Raw genomic sequence first — 13665 nt, 5'->3', positions numbered from 1 at the left:
AAGCCTTTTTTACTTTTAACTTAATGACTTAAGTTAATTAAACCCCAACTCTCCAGATGAACTCTCCTGGTTTTACTTTCATTGCAAATTAGTTTTAATTCTCGGACACCGCCCTGAATTCCGTCGCTAGTGTTCCCATGGGAATGCTTTTGACCTCGCCCACCTGTAGCACCGCCTACTCTCTCCTCTGACGATCCACTACTCCGCGCGTGAACTTTCGTCCGGTCCCAGAGTCCGTTAGGTGAAAAGCGATTTGGAGTGAGTGTGTGTGTGTGTGTGCGCGTGCGTGCGTGTGTGTAGACTTGTAGTGATGGCGTCCTGTGCGCGCGCTGTGTGGATCGGACTGAAGCTGCTCTTCATCGCAGGCTCGGTGTCGGTAAACTGCGCGAGCCGAAGCGACCTTTTCCAATACGGAGTTCAGTTCGGGGATCAGACTCTGCAGTCCGGTTCTGATGAGACTCAGACAGTCCACTTAGACCAAAGTGTCTACTTCTTCGATCAGCAGTTTGATGAAGTTTACGTGAGTTTTTATTTATTTATTTATTTATTTTTTCCCTTTTCTTTTTTTATTGCATTCATGCACTCCATCAATTCACTTTCATCTATTATTTATCAAATAAACTAGTTAATTCTATCTATTTAGTATTTTCTAATTAGATCTGTCTTTAAATATATAAAATGTAAAATTAAACATACAATTAAGCATTAAATTCTAATCAGAAAAGTATTGGTGCTACTGCCAATGTTACTGTGACGACATATATTGATTATAGTTGTTGTTGTTGTTGTTGTTGTTGATGTTGATGATGATGTAAGCAGTAACTGTTTTCAGTTCTGCAGGTAAAATGTTATATTGAAAAAAAAAAAAACACTGAGAGAGAGAGAGGGGCCTGGTAAATAATATAATGTGCACACTTCTTGGAAAGCCAAAGCATTTTGATGGTTTATAACTAGATGAGCATTGTGACATTTGACAAACTTTACACAAGAGCCAAAACAAATGTTCTGTATACTTTGACCCGGTCATGTTGTGCACTTTGATAATTCGATCATTTTTAAAACTAGCATAAAAATCATATGCTGAAGCTTTAATTTTACACTTTACTCATGGTCCCACTTAACACATCAGTAAATCTCAAAGGTGTCAGAGAGATTCTGTTCCCAAAGCCTAATAGCCAAAATACCAGGTCAGAACTGGCTTGGACTGAGTGATTATGGTCCTGTGAGGCCCCTGGGTCCAGGCCTCGGACACAGACACGCACACACACGTTTACACAAAGGCTATAAAATATGCTTCAGTGATCAGAGGGCTGTGGGATCTGAGGACATGCAGCGGGACTTTATTTGTTATGCATACTCACTACAAATATTTAAGAGTTTTATGTCTGTATTAGTACCTTAGACATCTCTGTACATGTATTTGGTCAAAAGAAAAAGAAATCCAGACTCCATCCACAGATTTGCTGCTTTATGGAAAGGATGGTGTCGTTAAGCGGATCTGATGAACTGATCTGTTGTGCCACTATTCAGAAAACACCATTCAGAGCTCTTTTGTCTCTCTGTGTTAAACAGTGATATCCACACTGGAATCTGTTGCTCTTAAATACTTTCACATGTGTATTGATCAAAGGAATGAATGTGCTCTGTGGTCACACACAGGATCTTTCAAATCGCTTCTTTCTCCGGCGTTCTCAGCTCCAGATGTTCATGGATCAAATATCGTCTAGTACATGCATCATAAGGCATCTGTAATCTCTTCCCTTTGTGGAATGACGTACTTGCACGCCATTATACAACTCTCTCTCTCTCTCTTCCTCTCATGAAAATGTAAATATTACAACAAAAAGGGACTAAATATTTATTCTCAGTGCCAATCCATTTCATAGGCAGTCATGACAGTGAATTTTAGCACAGCTGAGGCTGTTTGTTCTGGATTCCGAGGATTTCATGGGATGGGGCTTTCTCCCCAGCCTTCCCTTTTTCCTCTGTTCATTGTGTGTCTGAAGTTGTTCAACCCACCACTTAGAAAGTAACAACCAAAGTAAATCACTGCAGTATTTATATTAGGTTTAATGACTCTGGTATGACGCTGTATTATATTTTACTTGGTTGCATTCTCACATTTGAAGAAATTATTTTAGTATGTATAATTTGAAAGGAAATGACTGTTTTGTTTTTTTTTTCTTTTGGTTTTTGTTCATTCTCCCATGAGCCCTAACGAAGATGGCTTTAGGACCTCAGACCCGTTCATTGACCGCTGACTGCTGTTTGATTCTTATCTGAACAATCCCGTTCTCTCAGCATTTCACAATGCTTCATCTACTCTTCTGTTTTCTCCTGGAGTGAATACATGAACATTACCCACCCCTCTCCACACTCTTAATTATCTCTTTTTCTCTTTGTGACCTCGCTATTGTTTGGGCTAAAGGCACAGAGACAGCTTGTGACAAGCTCCCATCCACCTCCTTTGTTGGTCCCCTGTGTGGAAAACCTGATTGTGTGAATCAGCTCGTCTCAGCTGGGAGTTAAGCACGACTCATTCACCTTTGCTTACTTTTACATAGACCCTCAGACAGTAACACTTAAGGGCTAATCGTCTCTAAGTGGATTTAGAAATCCTTCACATAAACAAATTCATGTCCTTGTTATCTGAACATCTCTTTTAACCTCTGATTCAGTGCGCTGTCGAGTCTTTCTTCCGGCTGTCTAGCCTTTTTTCGCCCACTTTGTTGACACAACTCTTTTAAATAAAATATTCCATATGGCCTGATATTGGCTGGAATTCCTTGCTCATGGGCTCATGGTGATCTTATGATGTGTTTATGGATTTCAGAATCTGTGGTGAGTTTTGTGTATGAAGCAAAAAGATCCATATTTGATTCATTAAGAGATTTAGGATTAACTGAACTGGGATCAGATTTTCATTCCTGTTGCCTTTGGAAACACAGTTAATAGGCTACATGATACATAAATGTCCATTTCGAATCCCACTAGCTAATTCTTTTCAGTTCTAAAAGGGTTGCGAATGTAAGGTTGCAAGTGTTTTTAATGTAGCACACTGTGTCTGCCTGATCAGCAAAAAGTCAGTAACTTGTTGGCCAGTGTTTCTGGATACAAACTTGTCTTAGGTTACATTACATCTGAAATATATTCAAGATCTTATGATGCTTAATATGTTTACCTGTGAGGTGAATAGAAGAGTTCTGTGACATCTTTGTGATGTTTCCTCTGTTTTTCTGATTCTAAAAAAAATAGTTATCCATGAACGCTAATAAATGTAACAAATTACAATTGTTCTTCCAGTAAGCACGCCTCAGCGGATGTGTATATTAAATAGACACCTCGGGTAGACACATTAATTCTAAATATTAGCTACATTATTATGTTCTAAGTTAATTAGCAAGAGATTTCTTCCTTTTCTGCTTGTTGAAGCTTCTTGTCCCTCAGCCAAATAAATGACTAATTATTTGGACGCAAATCTGCTTGTCCCACGTGTGCAGGCTACTGATTTTTCCACCCCTTCACCAATTTGCAAGAACGAAGCCTAATGTACTTTCACTGGGACACGTGAAACCGCTCACCTCTTTGGTATACATGAGCTCACAGATTGGCTAGCGTCCGGGTGAGAGGAAAGCCAGCCTTTCCCACTAAAACAGCAGCACTAGTTATTCTCTCTTGGACCCTTTTCTTTCCCCAGTTGGTGGCTAAGACATTCTGGCTCAGAAATTCAAACAGATCACTGCATCGTTCAGGAGCAAATGGATATAGACTGTGCAGCATTACTAGTAACTGGTCAAGCGGGTTAAGCACTTAGAATGTGTGGTGTAAATGAGGTTTAGATGTGTCTCTCACAGGCTCAAGAAAACTTCAGAATGAGCATGGAGGCTTGTGTGTAGAGCATACAGTACACAACAAAATGTAACAGTGAGCAATTCATGAATATTGTGTTTTCATTCATAGAACCTAAACGGTTCAGGAAATTTAAAGGAAGTCTGTGATTAACATGAAGTAAGATTGAAATGATAAAGATTGACTCGTTTGTAGTCTCACCCCTGCAGATCATTTACACTGAAATATAGTTCCTGTAATGCTCCCAGCCCAAGGCAATTTGGAGATAAATTCAGCCTTAAACACTGTCAATATGCTGTGTTTGATTTTAACAATAATCCATGTTTATGGTTAAAAATGTTAGCATTTTTGCCCCATTTGCTCCCCCTGGAGTTGGACGTTGCTAGTTCCCACCCACTAGATTGTTCTGCCCCACAACATTACAGCAACTGACCAGGAAGAGTGAATCTTGTACTGAAAAAAGAAATTGAATATATGGGCAGTCAGATTTAAGAGAAAATATTCTGTCTAGTTTTCAGTCACATGTATGCATTTGAATTAAGAAAACCCAACCAGCTTTTTTTTGTCAGTGTAGCACAGAGTTCCTCCAAAAAACGTGAAGCCACCAACGACACTGACCATGCCGGTGATTGGCTAGAGAGAGTAATGCTGTTCTTCTCACACAAAGTTTTGGTTTTGCTGTAGTCAATCGCTCAAAGATATAAGCACAAAGACATATTAGTAAATGACGTGATATTCAGAGGAGCTTGCAGTTTTTCAAAATGACTGCAGATTTCATTAAGGCATTTCAGGTGCATTAAACATGAGAAGAGCTGAATATTGTTTTTGGTTTCATTTCATTGATTTTACTTTCCATTTAGTGTGCTCCATTTCCTTTGTCTTTTCATTTTACGACCTTTTATATGATGTAAACCTGACATTTTTTAAAAACAAAATGCACTATATTCATTAAGTTGAAGTTAGAGGATTTGAGCTCTCCTTCTGAATGGAAGATCTTTAAAGATTTTAGATGCTCTGTTGGACCTGAAGTGCTTTAGTTGTTGGCAGAAAGGTGACACTATACTCTTCCACCCTTCTTTTAGGGCAGTGTTTAGTTTGCTTTAAGTACTTCTTCCTGTTCAGTTGAGGGGTGCTTACTTTCATCAAAGAGTGTTTGCGTAGCCGAGGCCCGGCCGGGTCGAGGTGTCCAATCAAAATGAAAATCCCTTCTATAAGAGGCTTACCTGCATGATACCGGCATGAGTTAGGAACTTGAATTTATTTGCCGGAGTGATTACACATAGCACAGACAGCGTGAATATCAATGGGAAGTGTTTAATGAGAATTAAGCAGTGGGTTTAGAGTTTGCTGTGTGTTAGTGGTTTGTTGACTTGGGTTCATTTCCCCCTGCCGTTCACACAGTCGTGCTCCCTCAGCACAAAACCTCTCCTTTCTTTTCTCAACGCCGTTCTCTGCTTGCTCAGGTCGAGGTCATGTTGCATCAGCGAGTTCCTGTGCACCCGACCCCTTCAGCTGGCTTTTGATATCGGCCTGCAGGTTCATGGGTCCACCTCCCCCACAGGGCAGGGAGGGGTGGGGGTTTGATTAGACGGCTCGGGGTTGAATTCCTCTCATTGCGAGGATAACGACAGAACTAAACGTTCAGGACTGCATTCAGAGTAGTTATGCAGGGAAAACATGACAGGACATGCTTATCAACAGCAGGGTGAACGTACCACCCTGAAGCTGATTATCTGCTAATTATAGCACATGTTTTATTCCTCTTATACCACCATTAATTACAGCTATAGTTTTTGATCAACATCACATCACATTTGTATCTGTTTAAAAAGATTGTTCCTGTTATCACTTGCATTATAGCAGCTACAAATAGACATGTCATGATGTTAATAAGATAAAAAATGCAGCTTTTTATGTTACAAAGAAACCTCAAAGCCCTTTACACTGAAAACATTCCTACTGCAGAAAAATAATCATTAATGCACTCACACTGGAGACTCCTTCCTTCACTGATAAATACACGTCTCCATACATATCAATTATACAGGCTTCTTTTTTTATTTATTTATTATAGATTATGTGGAGCATCTGAACTAAATGAGTTACATGATACTGGAAACGTGTTAATATGGAACTAAGATTTCAAAATCAAGCATTCATCAGCACTGTGTTATAATGTTGGATATTGCCTTGTGTAGTATATGGATTAATAAATATATTAATAAATAAATCGAATATAATAAATATATACTGACCTGCAGATTAAATGTCAGAGGAACTTTAAGAAACTGAGACTGATGTTGGTCTTTTTAGCTTCGTAATATAGAAAGCCTTTTGGATTCCTTACATATTTTTCCTTTTCATGTTTATAGCTCAGTGAAGACCAGCACTCCTCACATTAGTTCTGCGTCACTAGGCTGATCCGGCAGGATATTTCCATTGTCTTTCTGTTTAAAAGTGTGTTTAGCCTTTAGTTAGTATCGGTCCTGCGAGTCACTTCACTAAAATTGCACGAAACGCAACTTCCTCAACATATTTCATTTTCCAGGTGAACCAGATCCACTCTAGAGGTGGCTGTTAAGTCAAATGTCTTTCATCAGCTGCTATTGTCATTGAGGCATGTCACAGACATGAAAGACCTCCTGAAGACAGAAGACTCCTGTCACGCCAAGGTTTATTAGGCCTTCAGTCTATAATCAAGATCACTTTAGATTGAGGTAGCAGCAGGATTGAAGGCTTTGTGCTGAAATGGAGGTTTTTTACACATTGTATATGTGATTATCAAGCTGTACCTCAAAGGTCAGACAAGTTCTAATGGAGGATATACTGTGAAGGTTTCCTTGTTTCTGTGAAGTGTTTTATTCCTCTTGTACCACAGCGATTTGTCAGATCATTTTAATTCATTAAAAATTGATGCATGTATACATCCAGATATAATTAATGCTGTGAAGGAAAAGACTTCCAAATTTCCTTTGATCAATTTTATCATGTTATAGCAGTTATAAACATTCATTCACTCACATACTCTTGAAGTAAGACAAATACACACAGCTTGTTACAAAGTGATGATAAAACCCAGTGTACTCCATCCTAAACACTTCCCTCTGGCAGAAAATGTTTGATGAACAGACTGGTCTGATACCATGACACTTCAGGGAATCCTTCCATGAACATTAAATAGACGTCTTCTTACAGAAAATCAATGGATATACGGTTTTCTGTGTTAAATAACAGATCATTTTAATCCGTTTATATTAGCCTGAAAAAAAATCAACATGTAGTGACCAATCAGATTTGAGGATTCAACTTTTAAAAGCTGTGTTTTTCTCCCCTTTATTTTACCCATGCCCTTATAACTGAACATTGCAGTAATTGGAGCCCTGAGGATGTGTTAAAAGAAAGAACAGCATTTTATGATGTTTTTGTACAATGAACTGCAATAATGAACTGCAATGGTAGAGACAAACAGAGTTCCCTGTGGTGTTCCTCAGCATATGTACACAGCGTACACATTTCACACAGGCAGTAATGTAAACAGGAAAATTGTAAAACACCTTATAAGGCCTGTAGTTTTCACTAAGATCACACACACAGGCAACCGTGACTGTTTTATGGCATCAGATAAATTTCTGCATCGTGGGTGTTTATCTCAATACAAGCAAATGTTTATGCTGCTCCTATAAGTCAAGAGTCATGACGTCTTCAGCAGTATCCTATTTCATGATGAGACCGCTCTTTACTTTCTAGCAAAATTGAATTTAATACCAGTTTATGCTTTTCAATGAACTGGCCTCTTTTTTTTATAATGTAAAGTTGATTTCTGGATTGAGGGAACTGTATTTCTGAACTTCAGTTTTAACAAGATTAAAGCTTCTGCTTGATTTCTGAGGAGTGTCCTGTGTAAAAGATCAGGCCATGCTTAAATCTAATATTAAAATGAATGGTAGTAAAATAAATGGTATTCCAGACTGATGTAAATGCAATTTAAGTGTACTGTGCACTAGGTAGGGAAATCAGACTGTTGTCATTCATCTGTATGAAAGTTCCATACAATACCATAAAACCAATAACACTACTTTTAACAATAAATAAATAAAAAAGCACACAATTAATAAAAGATTTATCCACATATGATTCTTAGATTCTGGTTGTTGCCAAACCTGTAGGTGTAAATGTTGTTGTAATTCCTGTCTCTTGTAACTACAGTATTTCTTCTGTTTGTGTTACTTAAATGAATGCTTTGTTTAGTAAAACCCTTCACATGGTTAACATTTTCTTTGTCATACATTTATATTTACATTTACAGGAGGCTGCTATACAAAGTGTTTTTAAAGTCTCTATCAGTGTATACATTAATACTGGGTAGCTAGCTTGCACGCTAATAATACCATCAGTCTAAAACTGTTTACTTTACTCGCAGACAAACAACATTTTTAAAGATAAGCTAAAGTAAGTGCTAGTTCAAGGATTTCGAGAAAAGTTACGTCTTCAACTGTTGTTAGGGGGAGTTCATTTCACCACCTATAGGTGACAGAAAGGAGAATAGTCTTGATGCGTACCTACATTGTACAGTGGTGCCAGACCCAACAGTGTATTTATCTGAGGCAAGCTCTGGTGTTGTGGAAATTGTCAGGTTATAAACAAATAATACCTACAGCTACTAAACTAATAAAGTTAATAAATGCTACTGTTATAAGAAAATAATGAATGACAGAAGGGTATGGCGCAGCTTGACGTGAAGTGGAGGGATGTTACCCTCCATGTGTTAGATAATGCGTTAATTCTTTTGAGACCGCAGTAAGTTGCCAAGTTACAATTAATTAAAGAATGGCGTATTTTGAATGACTAGCAGAAATATCAGATCATATCTGACGAACAGATTCAAGAATTCATCATTGCTGTGGTGAGTGAAATAAGTGTTCCGCACATTTGTTCTGTCAGTGAATTAAAGAGAATGATGCACATTTGTTAGCATAGCTCTCAGTCCGTATAAATTGTAAAACGCCGTATAAGGCCTGTATTTTTTAATAACATCACACACACATACACACACACACAGGCAACTGTGACTATTTTATAGCATTAGATAAAACCCCTGCATCATGGGTGTTTATCTCAATACAAGCAAATGTTTATGCTATTCCTATAAGTCCAGAGTCATGATGTCTTTAGCAGTTCCCTATTTCATGATGAGACTGTTCTTTACTTTTCGAGAAAAATCCAACAAAATTGAATTCAATATCATTTTTTCCTTTACATGGAAACCTGACCTCTTATTTTGATGTAATGCTGATTTTGGATTCAGGCAACTGTATTTCTGTACTTTAATTTGAGGTTTTATATAATGAAGACTTCAAGAAGATTAAAGCTTCTGCTTGAGATCTGCAAAGTGTCCTGTGTAAAAGACCAGGCCATGCTTAAATCTAATAAGTTGGCTCTTCCGCACATTTCTTCAGTGGAATGAAGAAGAGAATGACCTACATTTTTAGCATAACTCTCAGTCCCTATAATGTGCCAGATGGTGTTTTTGAACTTTTATCTTATCTTCAGTTGTTTTGTCTCATTCTAAAGCTGTAGTTTTGACTGAGTCACGTATTATCTTTCCTTGGCAGGTCAACACCAATGGCTTTGTCTCTGTGGCTAACCCTCCAGCTCAGTCAGAGTATCTGGGTAAGATGCCCGCTAGCTTTGGCATTATCGCAGCTTTCCTCGGGGACCTTGACACTAGCGATGGAGTTGGAAAAGTCTACTTCAGGCAGGACACCAGTCCTGAATTATTGCAGAGTATTGGTGACCAGATCAGCAAGGCTTTTCCAGAAGACAGCAGGCTTGAGCTGAATCATGCCTTTGTTGTGACCTGGGAGAACGTAGCAGCTCAGGAAGCACCAGAAAGAGGAGACGGATCTCCTAAAAAAGCAAGTGCCTTTCCACTGAAGGATGATTGAACACTGTTAATTTAGACAGTTCTTTTCTAAGCTCTAGAAAAATGCATTAAGCTACCTGTCTTTATTCATGCTCTGCAATTCATTTTGTTTCTGTATTTAAATAAATAAAGTTTATTTCTATTTTTGCAGGGAAACACTTTCCAGCTTGTCTTAGCATCTACAGAATCGCACACCTTTGCTATCCTACTCTACCCAAAAGATGACATGCATTACTTCACCACTCCTTTAGGGGGTGAAAGTCAGGCCATTGAGGCTGGTTTCAGCCAGGGTCAGATCCATGGCTGGTTCTCAACTTCACAGGGCCCTTATTATCGCATCCCCACTAACGTCGAGAACACTGACATAAGACAACTCACAAAGTAAGTGTTAATCCTGAGACGTTTCACGGTTCTGAGGTAAAACAAGACTGTACTTGAGATACATGAAGTACGTGAGCTTACTCTTATTCTCCTCCTCCTCCTCAGATTAACAAATTCTGGCACCCCTGGTGTATGGGTTTACAAGATTGGCTCCTCTTACTTTTTCACTAATATTCAACCTGGTCGTGTCACCACCGTAAAAACTGTAGAAACACCGAGTGTGTTTAACCATGAAGCCACTGAAAACGCAGAGCCAAATTACTCTGGAAGGGGTGAGTTCACAGAGGATCCATTTTATGTAGCAGAAACAACCCCACCTGAAATAAGCATACCAGAAAACATCCCACCAGAGTCACATGCACCAGAAACAACCTTAGAAATACTGGAAGAGACTGTCAACAGAGATGAGTCTCATCTGACATACCACAACAATCCTTCTCTGCATAACAACCCTCACGGCGTCTACCCGTTACCTCGAGGGCCCAGGCCAAACAACCCGCAGGTGGTGGTTTTGGAAGACCCAGATGAAGATATAAATGTTAATGGTAAGATATTAACTAACAAAAGCTGCTAAATGCTAGCAATCCTACTGTATACTGAACGCAGTAACGTAATTAAAGTTTTTCGCATTTTATATTTGAGACTTATTCTTCTTATTTCTTCATTTGCAGTGTTTTCTTATTATGAGAAGTGCGCCAACAACAGACATAAGTGCTCTAGTTTTGCAGATTGCCGAGATTATGAAACAGGTTACTGCTGCCACTGCAGGCCTGGCTTTTACGGTGACGGGAAGGATTGTGTCGCTGAGGGTACGCTCATCTCAGCATGAATTTACTTTTACTCATTTCCATCAGATTAATTCGAGCCACACTGACAAAACTTTGTTGCTCGATTGACAGGCAAACCGCAGAGGATGAATGGGAAAGTGAATGGCAGAATCTACATCGGCAGCTCAAGTTCCCCGGTCGAGTTCTCTAACAATGACTTGCACTCGTATGTAGTAGTGAATGACGGACGAGCTTACGTAGCCATCAGCAGCATCCCAGCCACCATCGGTCACTCCCTGCAGCCTCTCTCCTCTCTCGGAGGGGTCATAGGCTGGGCTTTTGCTCTGGAGCAGCCAGGATATGAGAACGGCTTCAGTATTATTGGTAAGAGAATACCATATGATGTAAATAAGTCTATGTAACTCAAATGTTTGGGCGGATTACATTGTTGTTGTTCTTTTGGCTGCTTCCTGTTTGGGGTCACCATAGTGGATCATTTTGGTCCGTATATTTGATTTGGCACAGGTTTTACACCGGATGCCCTTCCTGACGCAACCCTCCCATTTTATCCAGGCTTGGGAACGGCACTGAGAGTTAATCCATCAGTTGCTGGATTAGTTCCCTGTCCGGGAATTGAACCCACCAGGGGCTTGGGCAGATAACGTTGAATATGTATATATTTTTTTACTTTTTTTTATTAGACTGTTACTGTTGAAGCTCTGATTGAAATGTATTGCTACAAGACATCAAAGACAATAAGTTAATGCTTTTTGAATAACGTTTTTATATAATAAGTAATACATAAAACAAGTAGCTTACTTAAACTGTGTCTATGATAACGTTTCTTCCATTATTTTCCTGAATTTATAGTACTAAATTTATAGTCCTCTGCTCCCACAGACTCCCAGTATATAATTATTGCTTTAGTCTGTTTAAATTTTCTAGCATTATCTCCACTGCCTCATTTCCCTTACATGCTTAAAATCATTTAAGAGATTATTTAATGTGATTTAAGGTGATGCCGTAACATAAATATAGCTTAGAATATCATCTAGCCCAAATGGTATAATTGCTTGCTTTTATGGATACGTCCAAACATGCTTACATATTAATGGGAGTATTATGTGGCGAGATTTTAGAGCTGTGATATTTTTCCTGTTTTAGTATTGTTTAATAGACCAGTTGGTCGGTTTTAATGGACAGTACGGTGCCCCACAAGGTTCTGTGTTAAGGCCACTTTTTTTGTTTTGTGTTATTTCTATTCAGCCCCTTCGGCAAGTAATTTGGAAACAAAATATTTTCAGTAGTTTATACTTATCAATTTGCCAAGATTCAACAGCATACCTATGCAGAATGGATTCTGATAAAACAGACTATAAAAATGGCAGAAAAGATTGAGAGGCGCTGCTTCAAATTCTCTGCATTCCTAAATGCTGTTTATCAAGGTGCCTGTGAGTTTATTTCATTCCCTATTCCCAAGCAAAAAGCCTTCAAAATGCTTCCAGCTGTCTCCTCATCTATCAAAACCTGGCTTCTTCAAAGTAAAAGCACATGTCTGAGGTCATGCCTTAAGTTATACCTCTGATATCTCTGATCTTCTGGCTTCTCTTGTCCCTCCCTGTTCCTCTGTCCACAGGAGGGGTTTTCACTCGCCAGGCCGAGGTGATCTTTCAGCCGGGTGGAGAGAAACTCACAATCATCCAGGAGTTCAAAGGAATCGACGAGCATGACCACCTTGTGGTGAGCACTCAGCTGGATGGGAGGATCCCAGAAGTCTCTCCTGGTGCCACTGTTCAAATTGACCCCTACGTCGAGATCTACCAATACGCTAGCAACCGTGAGTCAGACTTTTACAGCATGTGCCCTGATTTTCTCAATTCAGCGGCAGAAATTTGAAGAATGCATGAAGTAATGCGTTTGTATCCTCTCCTCCTTGCTCTTTTCACACTTCAGTGATCACATCCTCCTCTACACGGGAATACACAGTAAGCCCCCTTAATGGTCCTGTCAAGACCCTGAGCTACCTATGGAGGCAGAGGATCACGTTCCAAAGCTGCCAGCATGGTGAATCCATTCGCTCTGTGCCACCCAGCCAGCAGCTCAGCGTGGAACAGGTGTTCGTCATGTACGACTCGGCCAACCAGCTCATCCGCTATGCCATGAGCAACAAGGTCGGCCCCATCAGTAAGTAGCTATATTGTCATATTCTAGAGGAGTGAAGGATTATAACAGGTTTCCTGTCCAAGAAAAATGCTCATATTTCCAGTTTGATCATTGCTGGTGCTGAGGAGTGTTTTGGAGCTTCATTAGGCTTGTCAAAGTTTGTCAAAATAATCTATTCCACCAGCTTATCAGACATTTTCCATCAGTAAAACAAATGAATTACTTCATGGCCGCAAGTCTGATATAAAATGAATCAGGACTTGTTGGCTGTCAGTGTGAGACATTTGTTTTTTAACTCTGTAGAATAACCTTACACAGAATTTTAGTGGTTAAAGATAACAAATCAAATTTTAGATCACTATAAACAAGCACATGGGGCATTTCAGAGAGCAGGAATGGGTTTGATATCACCATTTACTTTGAAAATAGAATTAGTTGTGTGGAAAAAACAAATTTGGGTTTTTTTTTTAAAAGTTTTCTTAGAAAATATTTAATAATCTACTCTAGTTAAATCGCATTACACCTCAAAGCCCTTGAATTCTCAATCATAAAACGGCCGTATCAGCTGCGAGGTTTATTTTA

At 39.2% G+C, this 13665-nt stretch overlaps 1 protein-coding gene across 1 annotated transcript in view; it reads left to right on the top strand.

Moving 5' to 3' along the window:
* Nucleotides 1-220: 220 nt before the first annotated feature.
* Nucleotides 221-13665, top strand: part of nid1a (nidogen 1a) — a 30207-nt gene continuing 16762 nt past the window's right edge. Inside the window, exons 1-8 of the mRNA XM_058401528.1 lie at nt 221-520; nt 9462-9764; nt 9924-10153; nt 10259-10698; nt 10825-10962; nt 11053-11304; nt 12557-12757; nt 12874-13104. Of these exons, the coding sequence (XP_058257511.1) occupies nt 311-520; nt 9462-9764; nt 9924-10153; nt 10259-10698; nt 10825-10962; nt 11053-11304; nt 12557-12757; nt 12874-13104 (2005 nt within the window). The 5' untranslated portion in view covers nt 221-310. The remainder of the gene's footprint in view (nt 521-9461; nt 9765-9923; nt 10154-10258; nt 10699-10824; nt 10963-11052; nt 11305-12556; nt 12758-12873; nt 13105-13665) is intronic.

Source organism: Hemibagrus wyckioides, linkage group LG10 (assembly GCF_019097595.1).
Source record: "Hemibagrus wyckioides isolate EC202008001 linkage group LG10, SWU_Hwy_1.0, whole genome shotgun sequence".
NCBI classification, from domain to species: Eukaryota; Metazoa; Chordata; class Actinopteri; order Siluriformes; family Bagridae; genus Hemibagrus; species Hemibagrus wyckioides.
The sequence above is the reverse complement of the archived record's forward strand: the minus strand, read 5'-3'. Positions and strand labels throughout refer to the sequence as shown.